At 45.8% G+C, this 15,742-nt stretch overlaps 1 protein-coding gene across 1 annotated transcript in view; it reads left to right on the top strand.

Annotated features, from left to right (window-relative positions):
* KIF6 (kinesin family member 6) overlaps positions 1-15,742 on the top strand; it is a 2,002,255-nt gene that overhangs the window by 76,945 nt on the left and 1,909,568 nt on the right. The window contains exon 3 of the mRNA XM_069608751.1: positions 5,011-5,085. Coding sequence (XP_069464852.1) covers positions 5,011-5,085 — 75 coding nt within the window. The remainder of the gene's footprint in view (positions 1-5,010; positions 5,086-15,742) is intronic.

Raw genomic sequence — 15,742 nt, forward strand, 5'->3', positions numbered from 1 at the left:
ATTTTACATTTGCCTAGGATCTGTCAATACAAATGTATTCAGCTAATAGTTTATTGTGCCTTATATTTAAACACTAACTGCCTTCTTTAGTGTCTGCATATGTCTGTAATTATAAACACGTGTCTGGGGATGCTGTTGGTACTCTTGTTCAGAGGAGAATTGCCTAGCATTTCGGTGCTGGACTGCCCCAGGGCAGGACAAAGACTGATATGTTTGGGATATTTCTTCTCTGTGAAAGATAGTGAGCTAAAGACTCTGGGTAAGTCTCTCGCAACCAGGACTAATGTCTGGCAGAGGGACTCCCAGGACCCCCCTTGTTAATTTGCATATTTGAGTAACTTTGGGTCTCACCCTAAGTTACTAGGGGAATCCAGACGTGGACCCCTTGCTCACTATTCTTAGAGAGGCACAGCTCCTCCCTACTGATGAGGTCCAACCAGACCGAAACACGTGTCTGGGGATGCTGTTGGTACTCTTGTTCAGAGGAGAATTGCCTAGCATTTCGGTGCTGGACTGCCCCAGGGCAGGACAAAGACTGATATGTTTGGGATATTTCTTCTCTGTGAAAGATAGTGAGCTAAAGACTCTGGGTAAGTCTCTCGCAACCAGGACTAATGTCTGGCAGAGGGACTCCCAGGACCCCCCTTGTTAATCTTGACAGACAGTGGACAGATGATGAGTCACTTTGTGTGCTCGTTCAGTGCTAGCCTTAGTGACGCAACACTGCATGAGCCCTGCGATCCTTTCTTAGCGCAGGCCCCATTCCTTCTGGGATGGAACTCGACTCCTCTATACCACTTAAGATTTTACATTTGCCTAGGATCTGTCAATACAAATGTATTCAGCTAATAGTTTATTGTGCCTTATATTTAAACACTAACTGCCTTCTTTAGTGTCTGCATATGTCTGTAATTATATTTACACGAAAAAGCCTTCCCAGTGCCCCTCTCCCCCACCCCATTATAGCACCCAAAAGAAGTCAAAAGAAGTCTTTCCTAATTCTAACGCGTTTGCGGTGCGGGATGACCCCAGTTCCTTCCCAACATTACCTACATTATTGGAAAAGGGTCTGAAGGGCATGCATGAATTTTTCTGTGCAGCTAGAAGAGCACTCACTCAATCGGATTTGCAAGGCACTGATGGAAGTGGGGGTTGCATATCTGTGCTTTACTAGGCTGTTATATAGAGGGCCCACGGTAGGATGCGAGTAGTTCAAGGGGCTTTGGAACAGGGATTCAGGGACAACCCACACGGACTCTACATTTGTGAGTACAGTTCCTACTCTACTCAGTGAATGGCAACACTTGCTCTCACCTTACACAGTACAAAGGTTTAATGAGTGGATATATAACCCCAAAGGTCGCCCCACATTTCTCACGGTGATGAGGCCAGATGCCTGATGCAATGTGCTGCTTTCTGCCAGTAGACATGGTTTCATTCATGCTAACATTGAATGGATATTACTCCTGTTCTAAACATTTATTCAGATGGCACCCTTAGCAACTCTGCCTATTAGTTCTTGTCAGGAGGTAGAGTGGTCCCCACAAAGAGAGTGATCCAGAGGTTAGTCTGAAGAAAATAAGGATGTATTGAGAATATAACAGTATAGTATCGGCAACAGCATACTATATTAAACTACTCCATCTCAAGCCTCTCATATCCCAGGCCAGCGCCGAAACTATTGCTAGAGCCATCATCGGTGCAAACATGGATTACTATGGAAGCTTACTGGCAGGTATCGGCACCTATAACATGCACAGACTACAGATTATGCCGTACAGAGCGCTTAGAGCAATTCTTGGACTCAAAAGTAGAGATCATGTCACGAGTGCAAGGCACTCGCTGCACTGTTTGCCTATAGAAGCACACATTTCATACAGAATTCTAATAATTACCTTTAAGTGCAGACAGAAGAAAATGCCACAATATCTGCAGAACTTTATTTTAGACAAAGCCAATGGGCGAGCGTTAAGATCCAGTAGGTAAAACCTTCTCTTCCTCCCAAGAAGTAAATCGGTAAAAATCCCAAAAGGGGGCTTTTTATCTGGCAGCCAACAGTATTAAGATTCCAGAACTCACTGACAGGCTTTAAGAAGGAGTGGAAAACCTACCTCTTTGCTTAATCACCTCCTTCATCTTTGCCAGCGATTTCTTTTATACTATGTTTTAAATGATAAATGTTATATGTTTTTAATCTGTTTGTTACTGTCTAGCGCCTTCATGCCTGAGGGTCTACAGCGCGCTATATAAATGTTAGTAAAGTAAAACTACAGTAAAGAATTGAACAAGGTTGGGCAAACTCAAAGTTAAACTGTGTCTGTTTCAAGTCTCCTTTCATAACCAACAATTGTCTCTCAAAAGTCTAATCCAGACTCTCTCTGGTATCACTCATTGTCCTTAGTCTCTGGTCCTGGATTATTCCTCAATGGTTAACTTTGCTTGTGTAATTCACTGGTAGGCACGATGCAGGTATCGGCTCTCAACACTGGCTCCAATGCAGTTCCGTTGGTCCAAATGGCTACCAGATTCTCCCAGCGTTGAGGCAGCCTCTGCGGTTTTTCCAGCTGTTCGTGGGGCTTTTGGCCACTTCCTCCCATTGCTCCCCAGCCAGCGTCCCTCTCCATCGGGATGTGGCTTTATTGATAAGGGCCCTACTTGTACTTGTCATCTGGTGCTACATCTGTTTATTGACCCCTTGTATGCTTCATTGCGGCTCCTCCACAAGCAAGCTTGTACCTTCTCGCAACTCTCTAATTTTCCATGGAGACTTGTGGTCCGTGTGTTCCTCTACATCCCTCTCTTCCCCCTTCCCTCACAGTTTAATTGCTCTACTTACTGTTTTGTTGGTTTGATTCAAGATTGTAAATTGCTTCTACTGTTATAATGTTATATGTTATATGTATTCTGTTGTTAAAATGTAAAGCGTTTTGGATTGAAGCGCTATATAAATACAATACAATATAATACAATACATTCACCCTCTGAACTCCTTGCCATCTCTTTGCTCCACTGTCTCTTCCTTCTCTTTGGGTCATGTTCTCACTACTTCCGCTCCAGTTCTAAATCCCACCTTCGGCTTCTCTACTCCTCCCTTCAGCAGCTCCTGCACAGATCCTATCCTCTCCTCCTGCTTCTCTGCTCCTTTCACCTTCAGTCTCCTCTGCCACACCGGCTTCTCCTTTCTCTGACTGCTGTCAAATTCCCACACCTCTGCTCCTTTCACCTTCAGCCTCCTCTGCCAACACCGGCCTCTCCTTTCTCTGACTGCTGTCAAATTCCCACTCCTCTGCTCCTTTCACCATCAGTCTCCTCTGCCACACCAGCCTCTCCTTTCTCTGACTGCTCATTGCTGTCATATTCCCACACCTCTGCTCCTTTCACCTTCAGCCTCCTCTGCCACACTGGCCTCTCCTTTCTCTGACTGCTGTCAAATTCCCACACCTCGGCTCCTTTTGAGCTTCCTTTTATGCATCCCTGTTTGGGATGGTCTCTCAGAGAGGGTCTGCACAGGTTCGTGATTTATCTTGTCCGTGCAAAAGTCTTCCCAAAATGCTTTATTCTGGTGTATGTGTTTGGGGAAAGCTGGTGCCGGTGTCCTCTGAATGGAGACTATATGACATCAACCACTATGTTGGATCCTCTCTGACGCGCATTGCTCCGGCGGCAGCTCCTTCTGGGAATGCTGTCTGGTCGCTATTTGGTCATTGCAATTTGTCCGAGAAAATGTAATACTGTAACTTCACTGGGGGTGCGGGGGTCTCCGTTGAAGGGGCTGCAGAGCTTGTATTGCCAGCAGCAGCACTTCTTTCTATCCTTTGGGGGCTCTTTAAAGGGCAGATTTCTTGTTCTAGTTAATGTGGTGTGCCCCGGACTTATGTTGGGGAAGGGGCGTTGACCCGGGGATCGCTACTACTCCAATGGTTCCATGTGTTAATATCCCTGCAAAAATATCGGCATGCAAGAATTTCACGTAATTTTGTGATATTAACCCATGGAACCTGCTGGGGGACACCCCCGCAAACCAGGTCCCATTTACGGTATTTACCCCACAAATTATCCCCACTAATGATATTGCCTATGGCATTACCCCACAACCACATATATGGCGATATTATTGGTGGGGTTAATATAACCTGATACCCACTCCAACACTGGGCCATGCATTACAGAGCGGGTGGTGGCACCAGCCTAACCCCCTCCTCCCCCACCATGGCCACCTTTCCCCTCTCACCAGCTGTCGGTGCTACCAAAAGCTTTTATGGTCTAAGAACTGCTTATGTTGTATTGTTTGAAACCGACAAAGCCGACATCTTGAATTGTGGGTTGGGCAGGGTGTACTGGCTACATGAGGGCAATGATATGCTGGGGACGACGTGTTGATGGTTTGCTGCAGTGTTAAAAATTGAGCATCTCAAAACGGACAATTGCGTGGCTAATTTACTTGCAAAAATATGTTTTGAATGCACACTTTTCTACTTTAAAAACTCCATTAATAGTTGTGGCGGTGTATGATATTGGATTGTCCATGTTAACCATGGCTTCCCTCAGGCTTCTCGCCTACATTACAGACAGATTTTATGGGTGAAAAGTGTATAAGCTGCGGTCAACACAGACACTGTACGTTTCTGCGCCCCTAACCTTTCCCTGCCAGCCTTCTTTAAATCTGTCCGAATTGGTATTTCTTCTAAACGGGCCGCAGCCGTTGCCCTCGCTTTATGGGTCCAGCTTCATTTGGCGCCAATTCGTGTTGTGCTTCGAACGCTACAGCGACTCTCATGCAGTTCTCTGCTCTGCTGCCTTTCTCAGTAGGTTGCATTGTGCCTTGTCTGGGTGACACTGTTGCACTATTGTATATTGTCCTCTGTGCTAAATGGTACGGGAATAACATTGTGCTGTTTTATTCTTTAGTGCATGATGTAAAAAAAGACCGAAAAACAACACCGGCTGCATGAATGGACCAGTGTTGCCAAGGCCTGCCGCGTCACGCTTTCTTTGTTCTGATTTTCGCAGGTTCCAGAAAACCTTCGACCAAGATGCCAAACAGGAGTCCGTGTTTGAGAGCATTGCCAAGCCTGTTGCAGAAAGGTAATTTTACTTGGACTGCTAAAACAATGATGTATTAAATCCACGGTCAAGTACATATGCACAATCCAGTCATAGAAGGGGGAAGCATGGGACTGCCTGCACCCAGCCTTTGTTTATCTAGGTTGCTGCTGTCTCTGGCCTCCCAGGGCTCATTTCTCTGCTAGATGATAAGTGTGTTACATGGGGCAAAAAAGAGTCAGGCAAGGCAGCTGCTAAACGCAACGTGGCCTCCTAGAGAGGGCTGCATTTACAGTCCAAACTACCCCAGGATTAAAATATCAATGGCATTGCTAGGAAGTGAAGTACTGTTAAAGGAACGGTCTGATTGGAGATTACAAGTGATGGAAAACTGTGCTCAGCGAGCAAAGGACTTTGCACCAGTGATTTTTAGATGTACAATGATTGGGTTCTGGTCTTGGTTCCTGGGGAAGATTAGTTTGCAGTTTGGGACTTCCTGCCCTCTTGTAGGATGGGTTCCTCAGTTCGTTAGAAGAGCAGGAATGTAGGTTAGCTCCCCCCCCATCTCCAAGGCACATAGATTTTGAATCATTGTATTGGGTTTTTCAGGGTCCATGTCCTAGAATGTTCTTCCGGTGGCCATGTTTGTGTGACATGCAGCAGTGCAGGCTTTGATGGCCTTGATATGTGTAGTCATCGCCCCTTATTCCCAGAGTTAGACCTGCTGCCCACTGTGTTCAATAGGTAGAATGGGGGAAGGAAGAGTGCTGAATTCTCCAGACTGTACCATGGGTGGGGTTGTGGCAATCGGGGTTCATCCCATATGCCGCTGCCCATCTGTTTGCTCTGGGGCGGGCAATACAATCTATTTTTTGGAAGTTTATCAGACACATCTTTTTTGGCCACTGTGACAGCACAATATGGAGGCCGCCGCTTCACGTGTCTCCAGACTCCAGCGTCTATAGACGTAATTTCTCCTCATTTCTGTCTCTTGGATTGGTGGAGGACATGGGCACCACTGCAGCCGACTGAGCGGCTTTGCAAACAATCTCCTGCCTCCCTTAGTGAATAATGGGTAGGGCATATACCTTCCGGTGACGTAGTGGCCTGCCGGTTCTAGTGGATCTCTTCCACTTTGCAGGGTTCAAAGTTGAGGGGAGCTGACAGTTATCTAGCTCCTGCTTGCAGCCTAGTAGAGCCTGGCTAGCTTTACACCAACAGTTACCTGGAGCTACATTTGGCCCCCATGCCAACTGATGATGAAAAAAACCCACCTATGTGAATTTACCTCTGTGTGTTTGGGACAATCTATGAATAAACATTAGGATACATCTATATGACCCTTAAAGCATAAGGGATCATAAATAATGGGAACAATTATATGTTTGCATCTTGTGTGAAAGTTAGATTTGCTTGGAATGCTATGTACTAGCTTCTTGTTCCCCAGTGATAACTCCTGGCTACTGCTGAATGCTGGATACCCAGGAGCTGTAGTTGGAACCCAACTCACTGGTTTATAGTGAGAACCTGTTAAGAAACAGCATATTTCAATGTTCTTTTGTGGCCAGAAATTCTAAAGTATATAAAAAACTGTCTCCCGTAAACGTGAATGCCTACACTGATGTAAGAATGATATCCAGGGCTCTTCTGTGCACTTTTAGGCGTCGGGAGTTGGCTTTGTGCATGAGGTGGTTAAAAACTGCTTATTAATTCACATTGTTTTGTCTCAAGATATTCTTTGTAAGCAGAGAGTCAGCGTTCAACTAAATATGAATGTCTACATTGTGATTGCTAAGCCCTTCCGTGGCACATTTAGAGCTTAAGAATGGGTTTAGGGTAAGAAATTGATAAATCAGGATACGGTTTCACTCTTCTTGGTCCCTAAATATTTTTCTAAAGTATAGATTCCCATTTCACCGCTCACATTGAAATGCCCAAGCATGTTTTGATGTGTCGAGTGGTTCTTGCTAATGTTGGTAGCGCATTTTCCATACCAGAACGGTTCCATGTCATTCCATCGTCCGGTTTGTTTCCGCAGCATTTTTTGTTGCCGATTCTTTGCCGCTAAAACTCATCAAATTTTATTTTGTTTTTGTTGGGTGGGGAGTTACCCCCTCAATCAAAACCCCGTCCCACCTATTTAAAATCTAGTCCCCACACCTTATATCCCTTTACCCACCGCCCCCATATTTTTTGATGGTAAAAAAACTGGCGGCAAACAATCTCGTGAAATAAAAACGGATGGATGTCGTACCCCCAAAACGTTATTCGCAAGTAGGCAAATCCATGTCACATAGATCTGAGTACTTGCATTAGAAGTACTGCCTCATTACTTTTAGCTCTTTGAAATGGGGATACGGGTAGAACATGTTTGGTGTTTCACTTTTTTGTCCACCACCATTTTTCTGAATTTTAGATACCCATCTTAGCTAGGCTTGAATGCTTATATTGATATTACCCTCCCCCTCTGGCTATGCCATGCAACGTTTCCTGCTTAGAATGGCGTATAGGCACTAAAGATAAACAGAGTATTCCACATTTTCCAATTGCAAAGTACTCTAAAGTAAAGATCTCAATTTCACTTACCTGAATGCTTGAATTGGAAGGAGCATGCCGTTTTGGGGCTGTTCCGGCCACCCATTGATGTTTTTGACAATGCCAGGTAATGAGATTGCTGTATTTCACATTTCAGTGTTCCACACCTGTGTTCTAGTGCACAGATGCCTATTACACTAGATTACATTGGAAGGTACCATGCCACTCCGGGGGTTCCAGGCTCTTTCCGTTAGGTTATGAGATGTGTTATACTCTGCTTAACTGCCATTTTTGTGGCTTCCGGATGCTCTTGCGGGAGGGTGGAAGGTTACTTAGTGAGGAGTGAGGGACAGTGTAAGATAGGTTTGCTGTTGTGTTGATGGCTGCAGTCCAGAAGTACCCTGAGCTCTGTGTGCGGGTCTGTTTCTGTGCAGTCTGTCTAGGGGCATAGACACCTTTCTGTTTAAAGGGTAGTCTTGTGTGCCTGTGGTGTCGGGATGCATTGACTAAGTTGGTGGAATGCAAATTGTTGGAGCGGTTTAATGTTCTGAAGGGAGAGATAATAATAATAAATAATAATAAAAATCTTAACATTGTTGTGTGTGTGTGTGGCACAGCTAATCTGTGCATGGTGTGTTTAATCTTGGAAGATGAGTGTTAATGTTGGGTGTTTTGTACGCTATTCATAGCTTCCCTCTAAAGTGTCAGGGGCAAGATTACTGTTGGGTACACGTTAAAACTGGTTACCATATAGCGAGAAACCAGGCTCTGGGTTCACCATGAGGCACAATGGATCGGCATCCCATGGGCAACCAACTACCAGGACTAGCTGAGATGCAGAGTCAGGCCACATGGTGACAACCGTGATCGCAGCCAAAACTAAAGAGATGTTGGTGTACCCATCAGTGTTAGCCTGTGCTGGTGACAGTGGGTCGTTGTTTTGGGCCTTCCGAAGTAGGCTATGGATCAAATAATGATTCTGGCCAATAACATTTAAAAAGATCCGCCCATCTCACATATTTCCCAAAATGTTATTCTAAAGTACTTATCCCTATCTCGCCTAAATTTGAATGCTTAAGCTGCTCTGGCCACTTTTGGATGTCTTAAATGGGTTCTGGATGGTACGGGTTAATGCGCTCGCCCAAATTCATATCTTTCTCTCCCATAACTTTACGCCACAGAGCAGAAATCTCATTCAACTAGATTGGAATGCTCCAATTACAAGTGCCATGCTCGGCCGGGCTGTTTGGATACTTTTTGATTTTAGAAGGGATTTGGACAATAACGGCTAACCCCATCTAACATATTTCTCTTCCAAAATTAGATCCCTACTTCACCCAGATTTGAATGCTTAAATTAGAAGTAGCATGCCATTCTGAGGTGTTGTGGTCATCATTTCCTGTTTACAATGACGTTAAAGCAGCATTGTTATGAAATGCGTTTTTTTTCTTTTCCTACATTTATTTCCAAGTCGAGATAGCAATATTATCCAGATTTCAATGCGGGGTGTTCTAGGCACTGTCCGTTTTTTAGATTCGATTTGGGACGGAAACTATTAAGAAAAGCAGAATGTTGCACATTTCTTTGTTGCAATATATTCTAAAGTATAAATGCCATTCTCACATTGACTGAACTACTTTACTTAGAATCAACTTTCTGTTCCAGGATATTCTGGTTAAATGTCTTTCAAATGGGTTTGAGGCAGGAACATGTATATTATTCCACTTTGTTCTTTTTCAAATCATTCCTCTGAAGAGTAGGTGCTTCTTGCAGCCATTTTGGAATGGTCAAATTGCAATTGGCATGATATAAAAAATGGCTAACTCCGCGCAGTAACGGGAGTGGAGGTTTAGATTCTATTAAGAGACACAGAGGTGAATATTATGCATATGAGCTCCTTTACTGGCAACTAATGGCAAAGATTTGAAAATGTACTAAACACCAAAAACATTTTAAAATGGTATATAATAAAGAAAAAAGATAAAGATCCCCAATCCAAGATGGCAGTCCTGGCGTGTCGGCCAATCCGGGTCTTTCCCATCCTATAAATGTCCATGTAGCTTTGCCCTCATCTTCTGAAGCTGCGAGAGGAAAGCAGACTCGGAAACCACACTCCACACCAGAAGCACCAACCGTCCGCAAATGGAATCCCACTGGAACCTTTGAACCTTATACCACTTCTCCAGAGACCTTCCTCCGCCCTGGTCCTCAAACGACTCCTAGAGGAACAGAAACAAAATGTAAATAAGAGGGAGGCAGAGAGAGATCATACTCGCCTCTAGTGCAGGGGGTTAGCCATTCTATGTTGAGACCCGAGGCATCCGATTGTGAAAGATCAAAGATCTTGCAACACCCCATTAGCTACATGCTGAACTTTTCTATTTTAAAAAGACTTAAACATAGACTCTTTAGACCAGTCGGCTGCTCGCAGGATATCCTCAAACCTCCCCCTAAGAAAAGCTGACTTGGAGGGCATGGCCCCCCTAGCAGAATGGCCCCCAAAAAAGGGCATATCTATCCCAGCCTCTCTCCTACCGCAACGCACCCAGTGAGCCAAGGTGGCTGAGGAAACTGCAGCAAAGGGCTTTCTGAAGGAAATGAGCAGCTGAGAGGTGGCAGAAGCTTATAATTCACTAGTGGCTTTGATATAAGTTTGCAAACAATGAACCACACACAATTTGTGATCCTCTGCAAATGAAGGATAAGAAACCGATATAGACAAACACTATGTCCTATGTGAAATATGGAAGGTCACCTCTTCAGAGGAATAAACTTTATCTACATCCAAAGTTTTAACGTCCGAAACCCTTCTAATTGAGACAAGGCATGACAACATGGTCAACTTTGCCGATAATTGCTGAAGCGTAAGATAATCATTTGCCGCCCATGACTGAAACAAGCGGAAAACCATGGTAACATCCCAAAAACAGAATGCTTAGCCTTAGGAGGGATCAGAAGCCTGATGTACCGCACGTCTCTTCGCACTAGTAAATGGCAACCTACCGGTTCCCCTTTGACTAAAATATGCCAGCCAAAATAGTTGAGTGGACATTTTTGATAGTCCTATATGCCTTCACCCCCCTTTAAATAAGGAGACCAGGAAATTAACTAACTCTACTATAGTGGCAGAAAGGAGATGGAGATCCCTCTCCATGCACTAGTCCACCCAGCATGACCACGCTGATGAACAGGAAACCTGAGACCTGAGAAGAGGCTCCGAAAAGGCCTGGAAATGCCCAGGACTCGCAGAAATGCTCCACGCCATGAGAGGCTGCTGCCCTTGTAGAACCAACTCATGACAAATGCCCCTCGGGTCTGTGATTATCTGTGGGAAGTATGGAAGGATCTGGAAGTGTCTACAATGAGCACCAGGAGAGATGGGAGCCATACCCGAGTTGGCCAGAATGGGTTCAAGAAGACCAAAGACACTGCCTGCCTGCGTACCTGAAGTAAGACCTTTGTAATGAGAGAGAATGGGGAGACGCATACTCTTGAAGATGAACTCAGTCCTGGAGAAAGGCATCCTCCACCACTGCATTCGGATCCGGAAGCCAGCTACAGAAGCAAGGGACCTGGCAGTTGAGGCGAGCGGCGAAGAGATCCGAAAGGAACAGGGCTCAAACCATTGTCACAAGCGCAAACACCTCGCTGTTCAGTTTCCAATCGCTCCTGTCCCGGAGGAACCTGGAATTCCAATTCGCCGCCATGTTGTTCAGACCCGGCAGATACTCTGCCTGCAGCGCAATCCCATGATTGAGGCAAAAGTGCCAAAAGTCTTGTGCTATGTCCGCTAGCCTATTGGACCGAGTGCCCATAAACTTGTTGATATAATGTACTGCTGACACATTGTTCATCCTCAAGAGGATGCAACAATTGACCTTGTCCTTGGCGAAACTCTTCACTGCAAACGAACCCGCCAGAAGCTCGAGACAGTTCATATGAAGCAACTGTTCTAGAGGGGACCACTGTCCCCCATAGAAACCTCCTTGCTTTCGTGCCCCACAACCTGACAGACTGACAGCCAACTTAACAACATATCTGGAGCAAAACCAAAAACAGCTCGCCCGTTCCACACTTCCATGTGCTGCAGCCACCAATGAAGCTCAGACGTTGCGTCTTGGAACAAGCGCACCACCTGAGAATACGGGGCCCTTGCCTGAAGGTGTTGAGCTTTTAGCTCCGAAGAGCACCGTAATGGAGAGGGGCTGGAAATATTGCCTGAATGGACGCTGATAGCATGCTTATGATTCAGGCAAGAAGTCGAAGGGAAAACATCCCCTTGCTTAGAAAGGACCTGATCTGGGACCGAATGTATTGCATCCTCTTTTGAGGCAACAGAAGCTGGCACAGCTTTGAATCTATAACAAAGGCCAGAAACTGGATACATTGTGCAGGAATGAAGACAGAATTTTCCCGGTTGATCACAAACCCCAGATTCTAAGCAAGAAAAAGTCAGCCAAAGCTGAGCAAGCCAGACACTCTCCTCCTGTGTTAGGATGAGCTTGTTGTCCAGCTCGATGATAATCCTTACCCCCATGGACTGCAGGAAAGCCATCACCAGCCTTAGCAGCTTTGTGAAACACCATGGGAATGAGGAGAGACGCAAACTGCCAAAACCGATCCTGCGACTGAAACTGCAGATATACCTCATGAGGAGGAAGCACTGGGACCACCAAACATGCATCGATCAAGTCCATCTTGCCCATCCAATCCCCCTGAAGAAGGGAATCTCTGAATAGATGAATCCCCTCCATCTTGAAATGAAGATAAACCACGAAGTAATTGAGGTCCTTGAAGTTGATAACCGGTCTGAAGCCCCTGTCTGGTTTGGGCACCAAAAATTTTAAACTGAGAAAAGGAGAATCTGACATCACTGCAGGAACCACTGCCCCGTTCTGGATGACATTATGCACCTCTGCATCAATCCAGGCTTGCCTCTCCTGACTGAATACCAACAGACAAGGGTGAACCGCCTGAAAGGGCAGGACTGTAAAACTCTGTGTGGAACCCCCGTACTGTTGGCAAGACCCAAACGTCTGCTGTGAGAAGAGACCAATTGTGAGCAAAACAAGCTAACCAAGATCTCCCCGGGAAGATACACTTAGCTGTAAAATCCTCACCTGAAACGGTACATCCACGGCCTGCTGCTCTGTAAGGGCGGCCCCTTCACTGCGTCCCTCGCTGCGGGAAGAAGGTATCAGAGATGCCTGTGGCACCGAAAACCAGAACATCCTCCTCTGGGCGCAAACTATGTGGGATGGGAGGAGCCCTTAAATGGGCGGCCAGAGGTGTGGGCTGTGCCTTTTCCGGCCTTGGCAAAAACATCCGGAGTGAGGGCTTTCTTGAGGTTATTCTGCGCCTTGTCAGGGGCAGTTCAAGTGTGCACAATGATCAGAGTTCTTTGACGAACCTCTCCCCGAAAAGTAACCCCTGGGCCTTGAGACCCGCCTCAGCCGGGGCCTTGTCTGCCAGTTTTGGGTCCAGGCCCATCAGCAACATCTTACATCGCCCTGACAACAGAGCCATGTTAGCATTGCCAAGCAGGCAAACACAGCGTTGAATCCAACCTCCGAGTACATTTACATGTTGCGGGGTATCGTATACCGTGCTCTCCTCCAGCATATCAAAGACCTGGGTGAGGTACCGCAGCACAGCCAAAGGCTTGTCCTGACAGGATCTCAGGGCCTTATCTATGCCTTTCCTAGGGTCCATACCCTTCTTTGACAAGAAAACCACCATTGAATGGTCAATCTCGGGGGTCGCTGCTACCTTGTCAGGCAGAGGACGAGGGCACTCAGACCGCAACTTGTTATAAGCATTTCTTACCCAATGCTGCATGATGGAAGACACGGCTTTCGAAGGCCTCAACTCAGCTGAGGGAGGGCGCTGGATATCAAAGATATCAAAGAACGGCTCCCCCACCATATCTCAGAGCACTTATCTTTCCTCCCGGGATACCTCTTTTTTGACCTTCTTCCTCTTAGGAGGGGAATCCAAATCCACTGAAGACATGAATGATTTGGAGGAAGAAGCCACAGGAGAACCCCTATCCCTGCTCCTGCACCTTTTCCTGGATGGTGTTATATCCCTCTAAGAGGACCGCCTCACGCTGTCGTGTCATTCATAGGACACCTCGATAAAGATGAGCCGACACAGAGCTGGGGTGCAACACATCTTTATTGGACAACTGCTTATCTCGAACTAACTGTCTGGCGGTAACCCCGCCCCTTAACTCCCATGGGTCACAGCCCACTAATTAATGGCAACAGAGTACTCGTCCTCTAAACAAATAAAGTCGCGACACCACAGATGGGGACCCCTTTTCCATCTGCTTAGTCTTTTCTGAACACTTGCAAGGTCTAGACCCTTCAGCCGGGGCCTCAGAAGGACCAGTAGGCCCTTTCTCATGAAAATCAGCTATACCCTTAACTAGACGATCAAAGGCGGAAGCTAATGTATTGTTGAGGTCCCACAAGGCCTCATTCACGAACTCCTGGACCACTCTATGCAGGTGTCTATCACCCCCTTCCAGTCTGCATGCTGAACCCCACCCTGTTTTACAGGCACCTCATTTCCCTCTGAGTAACTACCCTGACTAATAACAATGCCCCCTTCATTCCCCCACCTGCAGCTCCTCACCCCTAGGAGCTGACATAGTTTTCTTTAAAGCTCAACTTATTGCAGAAATAGGGGGAGGCGACAGGACTCAGGACCGAACAATAAAACGCCACATGTGACCCCAAGACACCTCGAGTGTCTCACCCCAGCAGCCTCACTGGCACCAATACACTGAAGAAGCTAATCCCGCTCTCGCAAGATGAGCAGGCTTCTTTCCAGCGCACAAGCCAAAGAAACTGTGTCAAGCGGACACAATGTATCGAGAAACAATGTGAGGGAGCTGCGTGCTCTTTGAGTAACAACCGTAAAATGGCGCATTTGTGCTTTCGAGCGCATGCTCAACGCAAGGCCCTCCTGCTGATCTTGCGTAACGAATGAGAGATCTATCGAGTCTTCCACTAAGGAGAAAACGCCTGCCTCAGGAAGCTGAAAAAGCTTCCCAGGCCCCGGCACACACGAGCGAATGCTTGCGCCTGAACGGGCATCAAAAGCAAACGCAGTGAAATGCAACGCGCGTTAAATCACAAGCAATGCAACATTATTAATGCTAATACTACAATGTAGTCTAAAATAGGCACATATGAAACCTGTACCCAAGTAATAAACATATACATATAGCTCGAACAGCAGAGCAAGGGAAAACGTAACTGCTGGTCGAGGATGAGGGCCGAGAGAACCTGCTGACAGTTTTGATCTGTCAGTGTGGTTTGTTGGATACCGAGCCTGTGCCTCATTACTCCAATTTCACTGTTTGAGTGCGTAGTCAGGGTTTGATATGCTTCTTGAGCTGTGTTTTTGCCACAGTGGAGATGGTTTCACTGGGTCAGCGCTGTGACGGGCAGCGGATAGCGGTGAAAAGGATTTGTGGTGATTGTAGCAAGTTTAGCTACATGGACCTTTATAGGAGGGGAAAGACCCTGATTGGCTGACAGTCCAGGACTGCCATCTTGGACTAGGGGTCTGTTTTTTTCTTTGTTATATCCTGTTTTTGGTATTTATTACATATTCAAATCTTTGCTGCTGGTTGTCCGTAAAAGAGTTCATATGCATAATATGAAGCCTCTAGTTACCGTGTTGTTCTAAACATACTTCCTGTTTAAATAGGTTCTCGACAGACCTGTGTTAATGAAAGCCCATTATATTTAAAATGTTTCCATTCAAAAATATGTTTTCGAAGTGTTGATGTCCGTTCCTGCTGGATTCAAATGCTTAAACTGTAATTACAACACCTTTCACGGATATTCCAGGCACCCATAACTGTTCAAAAGGCTTGCTGGACTTCTTATTTCATATTTTTCTTTCTTAAAGAGTTTTCCAAGGGATTCATCTCTATATCAGCTGGTTTTTAATTGAAATGTTTTAACGTCCATACTGCTTTGGCTCATCATACTCGGTATTTTTTTCTCTTAAAATGTGTATTTTGGCGAGAAGTGGGTTAATGAAAGTACACAATTCCAGATGTATCCTCGTGTTACCATGATGTCCGTTAACTTTGTAGATGTTTTTTGGTACTGTTGTATTTCGGCCATGCATATTCAACACCTAA

This window comes from Ambystoma mexicanum, chromosome 4q (assembly GCF_040938575.1).
Source record: "Ambystoma mexicanum isolate Mex_15411 chromosome 4q, UKY_AmexF1_1, whole genome shotgun sequence".
Lineage (NCBI taxonomy): Eukaryota > Metazoa > Chordata > Amphibia > Caudata > Ambystomatidae > Ambystoma > Ambystoma mexicanum.